Source organism: Delphinapterus leucas, chromosome 13, assembly GCF_059928025.1.
Source record: "Delphinapterus leucas isolate spDelLeu-1000000601 "Yukka" chromosome 13, BTC_Dleu_Yukka2, whole genome shotgun sequence".
In the NCBI taxonomy this organism is placed as follows: domain Eukaryota; kingdom Metazoa; phylum Chordata; class Mammalia; order Artiodactyla; family Monodontidae; genus Delphinapterus; species Delphinapterus leucas.
Window position 1 is genome coordinate 92,129,993 of NC_143141.1, and position 21,363 is coordinate 92,151,355.

The window sequence follows — 21,363 nt, forward strand, 5'->3', positions numbered from 1 at the left end:
CCTGTGTAGGAAGCTACTTGACAACGCACACAGCTTTGCACCCACAGCTCTCTACTTTTGAAAAACATACCCAAAACAGAAGATTGTGAATAATATTTTATTTAGTCATTTTTGTTTACAACTGAAACTCTGGGAACTCAAAATTAACATCTTTGCCCGTGAGCTTCTTATAGACACCAGAAAACGTTTCAACCTACGAGAAAAGAAATAACTCATCACAAAACATTTCAATACACATTCGTCTTAAAGTCTAAAGACTGTGAAATTGTGCCCTGTATGGTTTTTCTCCTCAGCAACCAGGCAGAGAAGGAATATACCAGACATGCCTCTACAGTCCCAAGCTGGGGGCAAGCTCCTCTCGTGTCGTGGGACAGGCCTCCACAGCACTGCACCCGAGGGCTGGCTCCTCTAGGCCACTCGGCAGACCCTGGGGGACCCCAGAGGTTAATGCTCTACCAGGAATGAAGCAAAGTGACAGTTCTCCCCAGATTCTAACACAACCACCACCCCGCCCATAAAAACAGCTTTACTAAAAGTCACACCATGGAATTACTTTACTTCAATTTCTCTAATAACTTAAAAGGTAGAGAATTCCATCTTTTAAAACATCCCCCAGGACTTCCCTGGTGGCGCAGTGGTTAAGAATCCGCCTGCCGATGCAGGGGACACGGGTTCGAGCCCTGGTCTGGGAAGATCCCACATGCCGCGGAGCAGCTAAGCCTGTGCGCCACAACTACTGAGCCTGTGCTCTAGAGCCCACAAGCCACAGCTACTGAGACCATGAGCCTAGAGCCCATGCTCCGCAACAAGAGAAGCCACCGCAATGAGAAGCCTGCGCATCACAACAAAGAGTAGCCCCCGCTCGCCACAACTAGAGAAATCCCACACGCAGCGACATAGACCCAACGCAGCCAAAAAAAAAAAAACACCCCAATTTAAAGCCTGACATATAATCCAAGAGGAAGTGGGCCCTCAGTTCACAAAGATTGGTTCTGGTGCCACATGGGGATGGGTTAGGCTGCATTCTACCCTTATCTGTTCTGGATCTTTCCATAATAAACAAGGCCTATTACCTTGTGTTCCACATTGTTCTGCTGTGCTTTATCCAAATGAACCTTTATGAGTCGGCTGCCGTCCAGCTTCACGCGGATCCTCTTGCCCACAATCTCACTTGGGAAAACCAAGTCCTCCAGGATGGCGTCGTGCACGGCTGTCAGAGTGCGGCTTGAAGAATAGAATACAGTGACAAAAGTGAGAAATCTAGCAAGGTCTGCCCTCCTGGGAGCCTCAAGGGCACCTCTTGAAGTCAAAAACATAAATGGCAAATTCCAGGTTCCTGAAACCAGATTAACACTAGCTTTCAAGTAATCTACTTTCATTTAATGTATCACACCACGAGCCATTACCAAACTAGAACAGGTTAACAAACACCCCATTTTTTTTGGCTACACGGCACATCTTGGGGGATTTTAGTTCCCTGACCAGGAACTGAAGCCAGGCCTAACCACTGGGCTGCCAGAGAATTCCCGACACCCTATTATTTTATTTCAAAAGCTTAGCGTATTTTAAACGTGTTATCTTGTAAAGTACACATACACCAGCTATTATGAGTGATTTTCTCCAGGGGATGGAGATTGACGATGACTTTTATTTTTATACATTATCTTTAGGTTTATTGTCAGTCGTATGATTTCTCGACTAAATCACTGCAGTAACCTCTTTCCTCTCTCCAAAACTATCCCATCCATTGCTGTCAAAATAATCACTGATGTCATTACACACTTCACCTACTAAAGACCCTTTGAGGGCTCCCCTTGGCCTCCAAAATGCACCAAACCCCCCTTGTTCCCTGCGATGGAATGAGGTGACATCCCATCCCAAAAGACACTGCTCTATCACCAGCTCTAGGATGTGGCCCCTCCTATGAGGGTCCCCGGTTTCCAACCCATCCCATCACACGAACTGCCAAGGGAACCGTGCTCCTCTCCTGAGTATCATTTCAAGTTCACAACCCATCTGGCTGCCTGATGAGAAGGTTCAATTAATTCCAAACCTTTAGAGTATCAGCTTTGTACCACAGGATATCAGGAATGAGCAAACGAAAAGACAGCTCTCATTCTCAATGTTTATGCAGCTACCCTGTATTATGGAACGTGTCTAGGTCTTGTTCACCCCTCAGTGGATCAGACACTATGTTCTACTCATTTCTATTTCCTGTCTGGCAGCTCCCACGCACACAGAAGGGCCTCCTAAATAACTGCAAAGGCCTCACTGCCCCATGGTGGACCCACTTTCCAAAGCCTTTATCACCTCTCCAAAAGCAAATGAGACAGATGGCCCAATCGATAAATGGCTGCTAACCACCGACTAAGCACTTCTTACTCTTACAGGACTAGGTAGGCACACATATGGAAACTTGCTAAATACTTCCTTCAAAACATAAATTAGGACGGAATCAAAGCTAGCCTCAAACTCAAATTCCAACCCAGTCTAAAGACTTTTTAAGGGGGAGCAGTGGCAACGCAACTTTAATAATCACAAAGCATAGGAACTAATCTGCTTCGGAAAAAAAGTAACTGAAACCCTGCTACAGATGAGAAGCCAAAGAAAACATATCTCAGCATTTAACCTGTTGTAGGAGAGAGATAGCGACTGAGAAGGAAAATGAATCTGAAGGCAAGAAACCAGATTGGAAAGGGGTGGATTCACTCTGGCCTCCCAACTAGACCTCATTGTAGGAGAATGAAGACTCCAATGTCTAGAGCAGGTCACCAGGAATGGGTTGAAGTCATTACCTGAGAAAACGTGGAAACAGGTTTGGGATGAAGGATAATTAAGGCTGTAGATTTGGGAGTCAGTGCCTTAGTTGGGTGCGAAGCAAAGGATCTGTCTTTATACTCAAGTACTAACTGGGGTTGTCAGAACTGAGATTATAAAACCACTTTTTAAGTATCATAATTAATAAACTAAACATTCTTGATTATCCCCTGTATTTGATTTCTTGCAAACTGTCCAGAATAAAAAAAAAAAGCTAAATTCTTATGCTACTCCAGCTACTCCAACTGCCAGCTACTCCAACTTAAAACAAGCTCAGGGGCTTCCCTGGTGGCGCAGTGGTTAAGAATCCACCTGCCAATGCAGGGGACTCGGGTTCGAGCCCTGGTCTGGGAAGATCCCACATGCTGCGGAGCAATTAAGCCCGTGTGCCACAACAACTGAGCCTGCGCTCTAGAGCCCGTGAGCCACAACTACTGAGCCCGCGTGCCTAGAGCCCGTGCTCTGCAACAAGAGAAGCCACCGCAATGAGAAGCCTGCACACCAACACGAAGAGTAGCCCCTGCTCGCCGCAACTAGAGAAAGCCCGTGCGCAGCAACAAAGACCTAACACAGCCAAGAATAAATAAAATAAATTTATATTAAAAAAAAAACAAAAAAACAAGCTCAAGGTACTGACCAACACTCCGAGTTCAGAAAACCTGGAACCGGCCTTTCCAGCCTCACCACTACTCCCTCTCCCCCCTCCACCACAGCATATGGTACAACACATCTGCCCACAACACTGGAGACCCATCACTTCCTATTTTGTAGGAACTTTAGAAACAAGACTCACTGTAAATTCCAGTATCACTAATGCTAGCTGTAATGAGCAAACGATGGGGGAGTCTCCTCATCCCATAAGCAGGGATGCTAATACTACAAATTACGTACTTCACAAGGTTGGCCTCTCTGGCAGTTAGAGGGATTGCCTGAGTATTTTTTTCTCAAACTGGTCCAAGGGCAGGATCTGCAGCGATCCAATAATCCAAGTCTATGAAACCAGAGACTTCAACAAAATACCAGAAGGCCCAAAGAGCCAACTTGCAATATCTAAGTTTCTGTCAGATAACCTGCAGTTCGATCAAATTTACAAAGCCTCGTCCACCAGCAACTACAACTGCACTGACACCTTTAACCCGTGATGTGAGCAACACAAAAATCTCATCTTTCAGCCTTAATCCACAGCAAAAGTCAACAATGAGGATGACAGGTCGCAGCCCACCTGCACATCTGGTGTGCTTTACCCCACGGCACTCAACTCAAGATTCCTCCCCACTGTTCCTACCCTTTGCCCAAAGAACTGGAAGAAACAATCTCATCTTTTGTGATAACAGTAACCTATTATACCACCTATGTGAATATACGTAATTCTTACCTCCAGAGTTACTTTTAAAACATTTCGCATATAATTATAGAAAAAGCTAAGTCACTTGATAAAAGTCCCCGTGCGAATGGATTTCCTACGTTAACAACATTTAATTTTAGGAGCCTACTCCAGCTCTGACTATAAACAACACACGCCAGTCAAGAATTGTTGACAAGAGTGGTGCGTTTTTCATGCTGCTAAAACTTACCTCCTGGGACGTTTTTGCTTATTTTTTGTACGGCTTTTTCGAGTTGGCTTAGGCAGAATTCTCCTCTGTAAGGTAAAAATTATCACGCAACAACAAAAAAAAAGACCGTAAGTAAGTCGGCAGAAAACAAAGCACTGTCAACCTGCTTTAAAAACCAAAGGACTCCGCGGCTGAATAAATTCAAAGCTCCAGAAAGCCAAACCACCTAGACCCAACAAGTTACTGAGAAATCCTCTTACGTACTCCCCGATTTCTCGGTATTTCTTTCAGAATCCATGGCTTACATTAAAATGCAACTGGAAAATGTCGGCTGCTCCACGGTATGACTGATCTCCCAAAGATCACACCCCTTTTCACGTCCCATCCGGCCCACTACCCACTTCAGTACTAAACCAGGACACCACTCCGTTAATTGCTCATCAGCCACGCACTTAATTTCTACAGATTTCTGTTTGCAGGAAGGCCAGGTAACTTTAAGAACAAAACAAAACAAAACCTCTCGACCGGGTTCCACTTTCCCTACATACCATTTCTTTGCATCTCTTTTCCTCCCCAAACCTACGTCTGACGCACCAGGCAGGAAAACCTCGCTGAACCTCAGACAGGCAATTCCATCAGGCTGAAAACTCACGCTCACTGCAAGCGCACGTCTCACCGCGATCACCTGTGCGCACCCCCGGTGCACCGACGGCGCTGCACACACACAGCCGCCTTCGCGTTAACAGCAGCCGTGCGCCGCCTCCCTTTAGCCCAGTGCGAGCACCCTAAGCTCCGGGAACAGCTTCTTCACACTCGCGAGCGACGTATAACGGGACTCGCAAGACGGCGCATTCAGCAGCAGCACAGCTACCTGCGCGATAAAAACAACGTGCTTCCCGCTGAACTTCTTCTCCAGCTCCCGCACAAGCCGGACCTGGATCTTCTGGAAAGACTTCAGCTGAGGAACAGGAACGAAGATTATGATAGCTTTCCGACCGCCACCAACCTCAATTTCCTGGGAAAGAGAGAGCAGAGAGGCGCACTCTCTCTTAGGCCCCCAGCGCCGCCCCTCCGGTCTGGCCCAGCTGAAGCGGTAACGCGCCGCGCCGACACCGTCACACGCTCGACACCCGAGTCGCTGGGGCGTCCCGCCAACAGCACGTGCCCCGGCGCCCCACTGTACCTTGGCGGCCGTGATGTTCAGCTCCCGCAGCTGGGCCTTGAGGTCCGAGTTCATCTCCAGCTCCAGGAGGGCCTGCGGGAGAAGAGGCAGGAGAGCACCCTCAGCGCCCGGACTCCGGACCTCGGACCCCGTCGCGGCCTCTGCGCTCCGCCCGCCCCCTCACCTGGGAGATGCCCGACTCGAACTCGTCCGGCTTCTCGCCATTAGGCTTCACGATTTTCGCGCTGGAACTGAACATGGCCGGCACCTGGAAGCACGGAGCGCTCAAGCCGGGCGGCCCGCGACCCCGCCCGCCCACCCGCCCGCGCGGCCCGACCCCGGTCCCAGCCCCAGCTCCCCCCGCACACGCCATCGGGGCCCGCGGGCCGGGTAATCGGCCGCATCTCCACCCGGGGACCCCAGACGTGTGCCCCTCAAAGCCGTCGGGCCAGCACGGCGGCGTCCGGCAACATACCTTGACCAAGCGGCCAAAGCTCGCTGCAGCCGCCGACTCCAGTAGGCTTGGGAAGAGGCCTAGATCTCGCGAGAGTTCATTAAATCCCGGCGGCAGAGGGGAAGAGGCGGGAATAGTGCGAGTCAACAAACCGGAAGAACCACTGAGAAAAGGTGGAAGCCTAGAGAGTCCCAGGAAGAGGCTCCGGAGGACCAGTGCGTTCGCTACGCTTTTCGCCCGCGAGAGCCTCCTCTTCCGGGCGGTTTGCGGGAGTTTTTCTGCGTTCTCTGGAAGTTTGAGGCGGTATCCGGGTGGCCGGGCCGGAGTCTGGGCTGGAGCCCCGGGCCCGAGAAAAGCAACCTGGGCTACCCCTGAGGTTAGGACGTTTAAAAAAGGCTAACTTAACACGAGGAAGGGGCTTCCCTGGTGGCGCAGTGGTTAAGAATCCACCTGCCAATGCAGGGGACATGGGTTTGAGCCCTGGTCAGGGAAGATCCCACATGCCGCGGAGCAGCTAAGCCCGTGCGCCACAACTACTGAGCCTGCACTCTAGAGCCCACGAGCCACAACTACTGAAGCCCGCGTGCCTAGAGCCCGTGCTCCACACAAGAGAAGCCACGACAATGAGAAGCCTGCACACCACAACTAGACAAAGCCCACGCGCAGCAATGAAGACCCAATGCAGCCAAAAATAAATAAATAAAACAAATAAATTAAAAAACAAAAAACACGAGGAAGCTAAAGTCCCTGCTGAAGCAATGGAAAGGAGTCACAGACTTGGATGCCAGTTCTGTGTGTAGAGAACCCAAAGGATGACATTTGTGAAAGCTCTTTGGAAACGAAGTGCTTTACGAATAAATGTGATTTTCAGGCCACACGTGGCTCTCGTATTGACTGCTTGGTGCGGCCGACAATTCTGAGACATCTGTGAACGGCGGTGGTGGGGCGACCTGAAGCTGGAGGAGAACCACCCCAAGGGGTGAAGACCTGGGGGCCAGATGCAGGACGCGCGATTCCAGGAGGAGGGCCAGAGCGGGGGAAAGATGATTGGGAAGAGTCGGGGCTCGAGCTGGAGAAACGGATGTGGTCAAGGTGTGGTGAGAGATGGTGAATTGCCTTAGAATGGACCAAGAAGTCAACAGAAGAATGTTTTGTTGGAAAAGTGCCTACCGTCCTGTCACTTGAAACTCATGTGTAAAGAACTACCTGCCCTAGACAGGAGCCAAAAATACAATTCACAAATAATTGTTAATGTGAATGTTCCATGCTAATACTGCCCTAGTTATGCTAGTTATAAGGGAAACCCACTGGATCCTTGCCCTCGCGAGATTGCAGGTTAGTGAACATAATATCCCATAAATTGTATGGCTAAATATATAATGATGAATTGTAATAACGCGTAACAGTAAAATGAGTAAAGGTGGCCAGGAGGATTCATGCTTTAAGAAGTCATGGAATTCTTTGGAAGAGATGGAATTAACCTGTAATGTGGAAGAGTAGTCACCAGGGAGAAGGGCATTTCCGACGCAGGGAACTACTTGTGCCACACTATCTGGCAAAGGGGAGATAACAGTCTACTTGAGCTTCAGTTTCCTCACTTGTCAAATTTAACAGCAATTACCTACATGGGCCAGGCGCTGTGGAAAATGCTGAAAACAATACACTAGGTGATCTCTAAGATTTCCAACAACTTTAAATAAGCTAAGATTGTGTTCATCTCAGATTTTTAAAGCTGTATATGCTTCTCTAATAATGTTTCAAAAAAAAGGGCAACTAACTATCTCACTGGAAAATTAAGAGTCAGCTTGGGACTTGTTCAAGAGAGAAAGTATAGCTGCATCTGCAGTCTTATCTGGACAGCCATTCTGAACCCTCTTGATGAACCATTTCCATGTCAATGCTCTACATGCCTTTTCAATCTGGCTTCTGTGTCAGCCACTCCACCAAAGCAGCACTCCAAAAGTGCCTTCAGTAAAGTACTTTCTGGCTTCCAGTACTTTGATGAGAGGAGTGGTGAGAGAAGACATCCTTGCCTTGTTCCCCAACCCTGGGGGAAAGCATTCTGTCTTTCATCAGTAAGTATATGACGTTAACCTTAGGTTTCCATAGATATTCTTTATCTTTATTTATTGAGGAAGTTCCCTCCTATCCCTATTTTCTAAGAGTTTTTATCATAAATGGGGTTATGCATTTTATGCATCGATTAATCACGTGGGTTTCTCTTTTTAGCTTGTTAATATTGTAGACTACATTAATTGTTATTCACATATTGAACCCACCTTGAATGTCTGGAATAAACCCCAGTTGGAAGTAGGATACAATTCTTTTTCATATTACTGGGTTCCATTTACTAACATTTTTTATGAGGATTTTTTTTTTTTTTTTTTTTTTGTGGCATGTGGGCCTCTCACTGTTGTGGCCTCTCGCGCTGTGGAGCACAGGCTCTGGACGCGCAGGCTCAGCGGCCATGGCTTACAGGCCCAGCCGCCCCACGGCACGTGGGATCTTCCCAGACCGGGGCACAAACCCATGTCCCCTGCATCGGCAGGCGGACTCTCAACCACTGCGCCACCAGGGAAGCCCTATGAGGATTTTTTATGTCTATGTTCACAAGGGACATTGGTCTGTAGTTTTCTTTTTTGTACTGTTTTTGTCAGGTTTTGGTATTAGGTTAATACGAGCATCATAAAATAACTTGGGAAGTGCTCCCTCGTCTTTTATTTTCAGAAAAAAATTGTGTAGAATCAGTGTTAATTCTTCAAGCATTGGGTTGAATTCTGCCATGAAATCATCAGGGCCTGGAGATTACTTTTTCCAGGGTTTTTTACTATTATGAATTCAATTTCCTAATAGTTACAAGGTTATTCGAATTCTCTCTTTCATATTGGATGAGATTTGGCGGTTTGTGCTTTTAGAGGAATTGGTTCATTTCATTTAAATTGTTGAATTTATGCGAGTAGAATTGTTCATAATATCCCCTTATTATCCTTTTAATGTTCATAACAGTAAAAGATACCTTCTTAAGTAGGTTTCATGGGGAACCTTCAAGTCAATACATTATTTCCAGTTCCTGTAAGAATGAAAATACTACCTGGAAAGAGAACGTACCCCCAGGCTTAGTTTAGCAGAAGAGCAGGGACCTGGTAAAAGAGGTATAAGAGAACATTTGGGCAGTGATTGGGAGAGTGGAGTCTGTTCAGGGGGACAGCAAAGCACCCCTTCTTTAGGAAGATTTGACCTTCCAGAGGTCAGAGGAAGGTCACTCCATACCTAGAAAGGAGAGGTTTTACAACAGGAGAAGAGAAATGTAGAAAAAGTATAGATTGGAGGCATTGGAGTCAAATTTTGCTTAGGCCTCTGCCTAACTGAAATACAGTTGTAAGTTGTTTATTCAGGAGAGGTGCCGTTATGAACACAGAGTCCTTGCCATACTGAAATACAGCAAAACCTTCGTTAGCTAATGGAGCATAAATAGCCCACACCTGCCTTACAGTTGGTTATTAAATTGGCATCACTGTCAATATATCAACTTCTAACAAGTACCTCAATCCATTGTCTTGTAAGCCCTTTGCAAATGGGAATAGCCAAAGGGTGACCAAGGGAGATGAGGTCATCCCCACTTGCTACATCAGTATTAGATGTAATTGTACTACATTGTTCATCCAGGCATGATGTTAACTCCGTGTCCACTCTGAAAGGCACAGCATGTGCAGAGGCTTAATGACAGCCATTTTCCTGCACACTCAGGGCCCTGCTCAATTGCTGGCATCAGTCACAGATGCAACATAATGATGCCTTTCTTCCCTCCTAGCCTCAGGCTGCATTAGTTTTCCTGCAGGAGAAAACCTTGGCTGTGGGAAGAATAGGCACGTTACACCTAAAACATGCCTGCTGACCGGGAAGGTCAGGAAAGCCTTAAAGTGGTGCAAGTAGGTGAAGCAAGCAATGAAAAATGATTATATTAGGAAATCCAGCTGCAAACCCAAATGTTAAAAAGGTATTTTCTCCTTTCTCCCTACCCCCAAGAATGCTACTGAGTGAGCATCTGGACAAGGGCATGAGGGAGAATTGAGGGGCCCCAGGACACCAACCCAGGCTGCCCTGGACGCTGTGAGCAGAGGTCAAGGCGGCCTCTGTCCAGTGGACCATTTACAGCTGATGAGGAATAGAGTCAATTGCCCATATTGCAGGTTGTTCCTCCTTTTTCCGAGGGAGCAGAGGGAGCATCTTCGTCACTTCAAGCATTTTTTTAGTATCTCAAGACACAATTGTGTAACAAAACTTTCTTAAAAACTAACAACTTCTTGTAAATCCAATTAACATATATTAAAGAACCTAAAGCTTTCTTTAGATATACCAATATTAAACTAGGTTTCACCTAAAACTCATTAGTCTAAACCTATTACTCAGATATATATTTCAAATAACTGCCACTGGGCTGTCACTCTAAACAGACCAAACTATCCCTTACGTATGGTTATGAGAGAAAGACCAAGGATGTACTCTTTCTCCCTTGACCGAAAGTTATTTGTACAATGGGTCTAATTCTCATAGACATTTCTATACGAAATTCTAGATCTTCCCGGAGTGAAAACTACTTACCAACCTGAAGACCAGTTGATTGACTTATCTACTAACAGATTTAGGACACAGGCTTCCTAGATTCTTATTCATAACCCTCATGGCATGTGCTGAACTTTTAAAACTTGGAACCTGAGAGAATGTTGCATGTGTACATTTTGTAAAATGTAAAAAACACAAACACATGGAGGCTAAACAATACGTTACTAAATAACCAAGAGATCACTGAAGAAATCAAAGAGGAAATCAAAAAATACCTAGAGACAAATGACAATGAAAACACGATGATCCAAAACCTATGGGATGCAGCAAAAGCAGTTCTAAGAGGTAAGTTTATAGGTATACAAGCCTACCTCAAGAAACAAGAAAGATCTCAAATAAACAATCTAACTTTACACCTAAAGGAACGAGAGAAAGAAGAAAAAACAAAACCCAAAGTTAGTAGAAGGAAAGAAATCATAAAGATCAGAGCAGAAATAAGTGAAATAGAAATAAAGGAAACAATAGCAAAGACCAATAAAACTAAAAGCTTGTTCTTTGGGGAGATAAACAAAATTGATAGAACTTTAGTCAGACTCATCAAAAAAAGAGGGAGAGGACTCAAATCAATAAAATTAGAAACAAAAAAGGAGAAGTAACAACTGACACTGCAGAAATACAAAGCATCCTAAGAGAATACTACAGGCAACTCTATGCCAGTAAAATGGACAACCTGGAAGAAATGGACAAATTCTTAGAAAGGTATAACCTTCCAAAACTGAACCAGGAAGAAATAGAAAATATGAACAGACCAATCACAAGTAATGAAATTGAAACTGTGATTAAAAATCTTCCAACAGGGCTTCCCTGGTGGCGCAGTGGTTGAGAGTCCGCCTGCTGATGCAGGGGACACGGGTTCGTGCCCCGGTCCAGGAAGATCCCACATGCTGTGGAGCGGCTAGGCCCATGAGCCATGGCTGCTGAGCCTGCACGTCCAGAGCCTGTGCTCCGCAACAGGAGAAGCCACAACAGTGAGAGGCCCACGTACCACAAAAAAAAAAAAAAAATCTTCCAACAAACAAAAGTCCAGGACCAGATGGCTTCACAGGTGAATTCTGTCAAACATTTAGAGAAGAGCTAACACCCATCCTTCTCAAACTCTTCCAAAAAATTGCAGAGGAAGGAACACTCCCAAACTCATTCTACAAGGCCACCATCACCCTGATACCAAAAGCAGACAAAGATGCTACAAAAAAAGAAAATTACAGACCAATATTACTGATGAATATAGATGCAAAAATCCTCAACAAAATACTAGCAAACAGAATCCAACAACACATTAAGAGGATCATACACCATGATCTAGTGGGATTTATCCCAGGGATGCAAGGATTCTTCAATATATGCAAGTCAATTGATGTGATACACCATATTAACAAATTGAAGAATAAGGCAAAATTCAACACCCATTTTGATAAAAACCCTTCAGAAAGTGGGCATAGAGGGAACCTACCTCAACATAATAAAGGCCATACATGACAAACCCACAGCAAACATCATTCTCAATGGTGAAAAACCTGAAAGCATTTCCTCTAAGATCAGGAACAAGACAAGGATGTCCACTCTCGCCACTATTATTCAACATAGTTTTAGAAGTCCTAGCCATGGCAATCAGAGAAGAAAAAGAAATAAAAGCAATACAAATTGGAAAAGAAGAAGTGAAACTGTCACTGTTTGCTGATGACATGATACTCTACATAGAGAATCCTAAAGATGCCACCAGAAAACTACTAGAGCTAATCAATGAATTTGGTAAAGTTGCAGGATACAAAATTAATGCCCAGAAATCTCTTGCATTCCTATACACTAATGGTGAAAGATCAGAAAGAGAAATTAAGGCAACAGTCCCATTCACCATTGCAAAAAGAAGAATAAAATACCTAGAAATAAACCTACGTAAGGAGGTAAAAGACCTGTACTCAGAAAACTATAAAACACTGATTAAAGAAATCAAAGATGACACAAACAGATGGAGAGATATGCCATGTTCTTGGATTGGAAGAATCAATATTGTGAAAATGACTATTCTACCCAAAGCAATCTACCAATTCAATGTAATCCCTATCGAATTACCAATGGCATTTTTTACAGAACTAGAACAAAAAAATCTTAAAATTTGTATGGAGACACAAAAGACCCTGAATAGCCAAAGCAATCTTGAAGGGGAAAAAACGGAGCTGGCAGAATCAGACTCCCTGACTTCAGACTATACTACAAAACTACAGTAATCAAGAAAATATGGTACTGGCATAAAAACAGAAATACAGATAAATGGAACAGGATAGAAAGCCCAGAGATAAACCCACACATCTATGGTCAACTAATCTATGACAAAGAAAGCAAGGATATACAATGGAGAAAAGACAGCCTCTTCAATAAGTGGTGCTGGGAAAACTGGACAGCTACATGTAAAAGAATGGAATTAGAACCCTCCCTAACACCATACACAAAAATAAACTCCAAATTGATTAAAGACCTAAATGTAAGACCAGACACTATAAAACTCTTAAAGGAAAACATAGGAAGAACATTATTTGACATAAACTGCAGCAAGATCTTTTTTGACCCACCTCCTAAAGTAATGGAAATAAAAACAAAAATAAACAAATGGGACCTAATGAAACTTAAAAGCTTTTGCACAGCAAAAGAAACTATAAAAAAGATGAAAAGACAACCCTCAGAATGGTAAAAAAAAATTTGCAAATGAATCAGCAGACAAAGGATTAATCTCCAAAATATATATAAACAGTTCATTCAGCTCAATATTGAAAACACAAACAACTGAATCCAAAAATGGGCAGAAGACCTAAATAGACATTTCTCCAAAGAAGACATACAGATGGCCAAGAGGCACATGAAAAGCTGCTCAACATCACTAATTATTAGAGAAATGCAAATCAAAACTACAGTGAGGTATCACCTCACGCTCATTAGAATGGGCATCATCAGAAAATCTACAAGCAACAAATGCTGGAGAGGGTGTGGAGAAAAGGGAACCCTCTTGTACTGTTAGTGGGAATGTAAATTGATACAGCCACTATGGCGAACAGTACGGAGGTTCCTTAAAAAACTAAAAATAAGGCTTTCCTGGTGGCGCAGTGGTTGAGAATCCACCTGCCAATGCAGGGGACACGGGTTCAAGCGTTGGTCTAGGAAGATCCCACATGCCACGGAGCAACTAAGCCCATGCGCCACAACTACTGAGCCTGCGCTCTAGAGCCTGTGAGCCACAACTACTGAGCCTGTGCACCACAATTACTGAGCCCATGCCCCACAACTACTGAAGCCCGTGCTTCTAGAGCCCGTTCTCCACAACAAGAGAAGCCACCACAATGAGGAGCCCACACACCGCAACAAAGACCCAATGCAGCCAAAAATAAATAAATAAAATAATTTTTTTAAAAAAACTAAAAATAGGGCTTCCCTGGTGGCGCAGTGGTAGAGAGTCCACCTGCCAATGCAGGGGACATGGGTTCGTGCCCCGTTCCGGGAAGATCCCACATGCCACGGAGCGGCTGGGCCCATGAGCCATGGCCGCTGAGCCTGCACGTCTGGAGCCTGTGCTCTGCAACGGGAGAAGGCCATGGCAATGAGAGGCCCACGTACCGCAAAAAAAAAAAAACTAACAAAAGAATTACCATATGACCCAGCAATCCCACTACTGGGCATACATACCCAGAGAAAACCATAATTCAAAAAGACACATGCACCCCAGTGTTCATTGCAGCACTATTTACAATAGCCAGGTCATGGAAGCAACATAAGTGTCCATCAACAGACGAATGAACAAAGAAGATGTGGTACATATTATAATGGAATATTACTCAGCCATAAGAAGGAATGAAATTGGGTCGTTTGTAGAGACGTGGATGGACCTAGAGACTGTCATACATTGTGGAGTAAATCAGAAAGAGAAAACAAATATTGTATATTAATGCATATATGTGGAATCTAGAAAAATGGTACAGATGAGTCAGTTTGCAAGGCAGAAATAGAGACACATGTAGAGAACAAATGTATGGACACCAAGGGGGGAAAACCATGGCAGGGGGGGATGAATTGGGAGATTGGGATTGACATATATACACTAATATGTATAAAATAGAGAACTTATAAGAACCTGCTGTATAAAAAAATAGGTGCTTTTAGTCTCACAGTCACAACTTATTCTACTGATATTTATGTTAGATAATACCTGCTAACTGGTTTTTATGCATTTGCTAGTTTCTTTATTCTTTAACTGTACAATAACTAAGTCAGTAATACGGTGATTGAGTAACAAGCCTCAAGAGAAGTATGATCTGTCTTATTCTCTGGCTTGTAAGATAATTTGTTAACCTTTTTCTGATGTATCATCATGGACCTCTGACTCATATTCACTTTATAACAACAAACCTCAGCCACTATTCTCCTTCAATGTTGAAGTTGTCTTACTCAGTTTGGGCCAGAAGGAGCCCCTTTTAAATCAGTTCCTGTGGCCTGTGATTGCCATTAATCTCTATGCATCTTCTCACTTTCTGGCATAAGGAGGTGTTCCAGGCTCACTTTGTACTATTCTGTCTCAGACATGGGATTAGCCTTTTCTCCAAAAAGCCTTGATTCCTTTTATTAAAAAGTGATATTGGAGGCTGGAATTTCAGTACTAGGGTGCATCATGGAGGTTCTCTTACACCACTTCAGTAGACAGGGCTGGAAAAGATGCATTTTTACAATAGTTTTTTTCATATAAAGCCATGAGTTCATATTGATATTTCCAGTCCAGTTCTAACAGAACAGTTCCTTTTAATATCCTTGACTATATAATTGTATCTCCTTTTATAATAAACAACTTAAACATGAAAGCACAATTTACCTAAACATGTAAATACAATTACTTGCTTTATCTGGCAGTATGAGAGAACAAATTCAAAATAACAATTCAGGACTTCCCTGGTGGTGCAGTGGTTAAGAATCCACCTGCCAATGCAGGGGACATGGGTTCAAGCCCTGGTCTGGGAAGATCCCACATGCCGTGTGCGCCACAACTACTGAGCCTGCGCTCTACAGCCCATGAACCACAACTACTGAGCCCACGTACTACAACTACTGAAGCCCACACACCTAGAGCCCGTGCTCCGCAACAAGAGAAGCCACCACAATTAGAAGCCCGTGTACTGCAACGAAGAGTAGCCCCCACTCACCACAACTAGAGAAAGCCTGTGCACAGAACGAAAACCCAACACAGCCAAAAATAAATAAAATACATTTTTTAAAAATAACAATTTAATATTAATATAAATCATACAATTTTTACTGAACCAAACTTGGGTCTGCTCAGCTGCATGCAGCAAAGCCAATTTACTGACCCCTGGTTGTGGTGAAGGAAAGTACAGAATTTATTGCAGACACCAAGCAAGGAGAATGGGTGGCTCATTCTCGAAAGAACCAAACTCCCTGATGGCTTTCAGGGAAAGGTTTTTAAAGACAGCGTGAGGGAGAGGGTTAAGGGATGCGTAATTGACTCATGCATGTCCTTTTGATTGGTCGGTGGTGAGGTAACAGGGTGGCATTTTAGGAGTCAACATCATCAACTTTCTGGTTCCATTCAATCTTGGGGCTGCATGCCGGCAGTCAGCATGCATGCCAGTGGTCAGCATGCAGTCAACTTCCTCCACCTGGTTGGGGTTTTAGTATCTGCAAAACAACTTAAGAATGTGTGTCAGACTTATCTTTACTTTTGAAACAGAACTGGGAGTTATTGTGACTGATATATTTTTTAAGTTATGGATGTTCTCCTGCCTGACTGTCCTATCTTTGTTTCTGCATTCTTTACTTCCCCAAATATTAACTGCTAGGGCCTGTTCTTTGTTCCACATGTAGGAGCCTAGGAGGTCACAGTGTATTTCAATAGCCTCTTTTCCCAATTAATAATAAGCAAGGACACAAACAGGTCTGTCACTGGGAAGGCCTCTACTGGGCCTGCTCAGTTTCAGTTCCCCCTTTTCTTTGACTCTTTTCCATCCTGAGAGGAGCAGGGGATGGGACAAGAAAGAGAATACAGTTTTAAATAAAGAGGTTAATCATAAACTCAGCACGGGAACTCAGTTTTGGGGGAACTTAATTTCACAATTGCTTAATAAAACTCAAAAATTTTCTAGTAGGATTTAAAGTTTGTTTGCTTTGTTCCACATTATGTCTCATTCTGGTGTGTATTGAAATTTCTCTGATAGAGAGTTTAGGTCAATCATTTGAGATTGTTGTTTTCACTTTAAGGATCTTTTTTAAAAATATTTATTTATTTGTTTGTTTATGCATTTTAGCTGAGCCGGGTCTTAGTTGTGGTACGCGGGATCTTCGTAATGGCATGCAGGGTCTTTAGTTGCAGCATGTGGACTCTTAGTTGCAGAATGCATGTGGGATCTAGTTCCCCAACCAGGGATTGAACCCAGGCCCCCTGCATTGGGAGTGCAGAGTCTTACCCACTGGACCACCAGGGAAGTCCCCACTTTGGGAATCTTGGCATCCTAACAACTAATAGTTCTAAGGTCATAGAACAGGGTAGTTTTCAGCTAGACAGAAGACACAAGAGTTTATTTTACCTCCAGTTAATGGAAAGAACTTCAACAACTCAGTCTCCAAAATTCTTTAATGGGTTCATTTAGCTACCGTCTAACATCTATCATTTTGTCAGTATACCAATGGCTAAATGCATGTACAATAGTGAGGAAAGGGAATTTTTTTTTTTTGGCTGTGCCGCACAGCATGTGGGATATTATTTCCCTGACCAGGGATGGAGCCTGTGCCTCCTGCCGTGGAAGTGCAGAGTCTTAATCACTGAACTGCCAGGGAAGTCCCAGGAATGGGAATTTTAGAGTCTCTGGTAGAACTAGGTTGTTATTTGCTCCAAACCAGAACTGTATCTTTTTATCAAATCAGTAATTGTTGAATTTCCTATCTTGTTTTTCCTTTTCTGAAGCCAATTTTTGGGCCTGTCTAGCCGGTTTTTCTAAATTATCATTTGGGGAAATAGCACTTTGGACCATGACAGAGGTTTGGCTGCTGTTGGCCCCTTTAAGGGCAGCATTTGTTGCAGAAATACCAGCAAGGTGTTTTCCCGTAGCTTCCAGAGAGTCAAGTTTATATATACCACATATTCTTTATTCATCTACCAGTGGACAATTAAGTTGCTCCTTTTACTGAACCAAACTTGGGTCTTCAGGCTATCTTTTCCACATTATATGTTCTTGCCTCATCTGTCATAGAGTCATTGACCATATAAGTGTGGGTTTATTTCTGGGCTCTTTGTTCTGTTCCATTGATCTGTGTGTCTGAATTTGTGCCAGTAGCATCCTATTTTGATGACTGTATCTTTGTGGTATAGCTTGAAATCAGGAAGCATGATACCTCCAGTTTTGCTCTTCTTTCATAAGATTGTTTTGGCTATTCAGCATCTTTGTATTTCCATACAAATTTTAGAATTGTTTCTTCTAGTTCCGTGAAAAATGCCAGTGGTATTTTGATAGGGATTGCAATGAATCTGTAGATTGCCTTGGGTAGTATGGACAATTTAACAATATTAATTCTTTCAAGCCATGAGCACAGCATATCTTTCCATTTGTTTGTGTCATCTTCAGTTTCTTTCACCAATGTCTTATAGTTTTCCAAGCACAGATATTTACTTTCTTAGATTTACTCCTAGGTATTTTATACTTTTTGATAAGATTGTAAAATGAGATTGTTTTCTTAATTTTATTTGATAGTTTGTTGTTATTGTATAGAAACACAACAGATTTCTGTATATTAATATTGTATCCTGCAACTTTACTGAATTCACTAATGAGTTCTAGTGGTTTTTTGGTGGTGTCTTTAGGATTTTCTATGTATAATATGATGTCATCTGCAAACAGTGACAGTTACTTCTTCCTTTCCAATTTAAAATCCTTTTATTTCTTTTTCTTCTGTGATGGCTGTGGCTAGGACTTCCAATATTATGTTGGATAAAAGTGGTGAGGGTGGGCATCCTTGTCTTGTTCCTGATCTTAGAGGAAATGCTTTCAGCTTTTCACCCTTGAGTATGATGTTAGCTGTGAGCTTATCATATATGGACTTTATTATGTTGAGGTATGTTCCCTCTCTGCCCACTTGGTTGAGAATTTTTATCATAAATGGACGTGGATTTTGTCAAAAGCTTTTCACGCATCTATTGAGTTAATCATGTGGTTTTTCTTCAGTTCATTAATGTGGCATATATCATATTGACTAATTTGCAGGTATTGAACCATCCTTGCATCCCTGGGATAAATCCCGCTTGGTCATGATATATGATGGTTTTAATGTTTTGTTGAATTTGGTTTGCTAATATTTTGTAAGGGCTTTTTTAAAATCAATGTTCATCAGTGATACTGACCTGTAATTTTCTTTTTTTGCAATATCTTTGTCTGGTTTTGTTATCAGAGTGAGGCTGGCCTTGTAGAATGAGTTTGGAAGCCTTCCTTCCTCTTCAATTTTTTTGAATGGTTTCAAGAAGATAGGTGTTAACTCATTTAAATGTTTGGTATAATTCATCTGTGAAGCCCTCTGGTCCTGGCCTTATGTTTGTTGGGAGTTTTTTGATTACTGATTCAACTTCATTACTAGTCATTGGTCTGTTCATATTTTCTATTTCTTCTGATTCAATCTTTGGAGATTATATGTTTCTTGGATTTTATCAATTTCTTCTAGGTTGTCCATTTTATTGGCATATAATAGTTCACAGTAACCTCATGATCCTTTGCATTTCTGTGGTGTTGGTTGTAACCTCTCCTCTTTCATTTCTAATTTTATTTTGGGAGGGGGGTCTCTTTTTTATTTCTTGATAAGTCTGTCCAAAGGTTTATCAATTTTGCTTATATTTTCAAGAAACCACCTCTTAGTTTCATTAACCTTTTCTATTTTTTTTAGTCTCTATTTCATTTATTTCTGCTCTGATCTTTATTATTTCTTTCCTTCTACTAACTTTGGGTTTTGTTTATTCTTCCTTTTCTAGTTACTTTACATGTAAGGCCTGGTTGTTCATCTGAGATTTTTCTAGTTTCTTGAGGTAGGCTTGTATCATTATAAACTTGCCTCTTAGAATTGCTTTTGCTGCATCCCATAGATTTTGGATTGTTGAGTTCACATTTTCATTTGTCCTCATTGATTTCTTCAGTGACAGTTGGTTCTTAATAGCATATTGTGTAGCCTCTGTGTGTTTGTGTGTTTTTCCAGGTTTTTCCTTGTGGTTGATTTCTAGTTTCATACCATTTGGGTCAGAAAAGATACTTGATATGATTTCAGTCCTCTTAAATTTATTGAGACTAGTTTTGTGGCCTACACATGATCTATCCTGGAGAATGTTCCAAGTGCACTTGAAAAGAATGTCTATTCTGCTGCTTTGGGATGAAATTCTACATATATATCTTCACCTGGTCTAATGTGTTGCTTATAGCCAGTGTTCCCCTGTTGATTTTCTGTCTGGATAATTTGTTCATTTATGTAAGTGGGCTTAAAGTACCCTACTATTATTGTGTTACTCTTAATTTCTCCATTTATGTTTGTTAATATTTGCTTTATGTATTTAGGTGCTCCTACGTTGGGTGCATATTTATTTACATTTGTTATATTCCCATGTTGGATTGATCCATTTGTCGTTATGTAATGTCCTTCTTTGACTCCTGTTACAGTCTTTGTTAAAGTCTATTTTGTCTGATTTGAAGTGTTGTTTCTCCTGCTTTCATTTTATTTCCAGTTGCATGGAATACCTTTTTCCATCTCCTCACTTTCAGTCTGTATGTGTCTTTAGATCTGAAGTGAGTCTCTTGCAGACAGCATATAAATGAGACTTGTTTTTGTATCCATTCAGCCACCCTATCTCTTTTGATTGGAGCATATAATCCATTTACATTTAAAGTAGTTATTAATAAGTATGTACTTATCGCCATTTTATTGTTTTCTTGTTTTGTAGTTATTTTTTGTTCTTCTTCTCTTCTTTTGCTCTCTTTGTGATTTAATAACTATCTTTAGTGTTATGTTTGGCTCCTTTTCTCTTTTCTTGCATGTGTATCTATTGTAGATTTTTGGATTGTTGTTACCAATAGATTTATGTATAGCCATATATAGTGAAGTCCCTTTAACATTTCTTGTGAAGCCAGCTTGGTGTTAAACTAAACTCTTTCAGCTTTTTCTTGTCTATTAGACTCTTTATCTATTCTTCAAATCTTAATGATAACTTTGCCTGGTATTCTTGTTTTTGTTCCTTTCATCACTTTAAATATATCCTGCCACCCCCTTCTTGCCTGCAAAGTTTCTGCTGAAGGGTCAGCTGATGGTCTTATGAGAGTTCCCTTGTACATAACTAGTTGCTTTTCCCTTTCTGCTTTTAAGATTCTCTTTTTATCTTTATTTTTTGCCATTTTAATCACCATGTGTCTTGATATGGTCCTCTTTGGGTTGATCCTGTTTGGAAATCTCTGTACTTCCTGGACCTGGATGTCTATTTCTTTTCCCAAGCTAGGGAAGTTTTCAGCTATTATCTCTTCAAATAAGCTCTCTGCCCCCGTTTTCTGGCATCCCTGTAATGCAAATGTTATATGCTTGATGTTGTCCCAGGGGTCTCTTAAACTGTCCTCATTTTTTTAAAATTCTTTTTTCTTTTTTATGTTCAGTTTGGTTGGTTTCCACTACTCTGTCTTCCAGTTTGCTGAGCCATTCCTCTGTATCATCTAATCTACTGTTGTTTCCTTCTAGCATATTTTTAATTT

The 21,363-nt window shown here is 42.4% G+C and overlaps 1 protein-coding gene across 2 annotated transcripts; it reads right to left on the reverse strand.

Annotated features, from left to right (window-relative positions):
- Positions 1 to 83: 83 nt before the first annotated feature.
- On the reverse strand, positions 84 to 6,126 carry RPS7 (ribosomal protein S7). 2 transcript variants are annotated; one of them, XM_089923486.1, is made up of 7 exons: positions 6,008 to 6,126; positions 5,717 to 5,800; positions 5,554 to 5,625; positions 5,242 to 5,328; positions 4,392 to 4,456; positions 1,074 to 1,224; positions 84 to 193 (listed from the first exon to the last, which is right to left on the reverse strand). In XM_089923486.1, the coding sequence occupies exons 2-7, from the start codon at positions 5,789 to 5,791 to the stop codon at positions 116 to 118; spliced, it is 528 nt and encodes a 175-aa protein (XP_089779612.1). In that variant the 5' UTR covers positions 5,792 to 5,800; positions 6,008 to 6,126; the 3' UTR covers positions 84 to 115. The 2 variants fall into 2 exon arrangements, with proteins under 2 accessions (XP_089779612.1, XP_022417185.1); XM_022561477.2 differs by having other exon boundaries at positions 5,242 to 5,385; positions 6,008 to 6,125.
- Positions 6,127 to 21,363: the final 15,237 nt, after the last annotated feature.

Bases quoted from the DNA above. Each gene is read 5' to 3' on its own strand.
- RPS7 (XM_022561477.2), bottom strand. From the start codon at position 5,791: ATGTTCAGTTCCAGCGCGAAAATCGTGAAGCCTAATGGCGAGAAGCCG. The intron at 4,457-5,241 runs GTAGCTGTGCTG...TTTACCTTACAG, and splicing joins ACGTTGTTTTTATCGCGCAG to AGGAGAATTCTGCCTAAGCC. The intron at 194-1,073 runs GTAATAGGCCTT...CTTTTCTCGTAG, and splicing joins AGAACAATGTGGAACACAAG to GTTGAAACGTTTTCTGGTGT.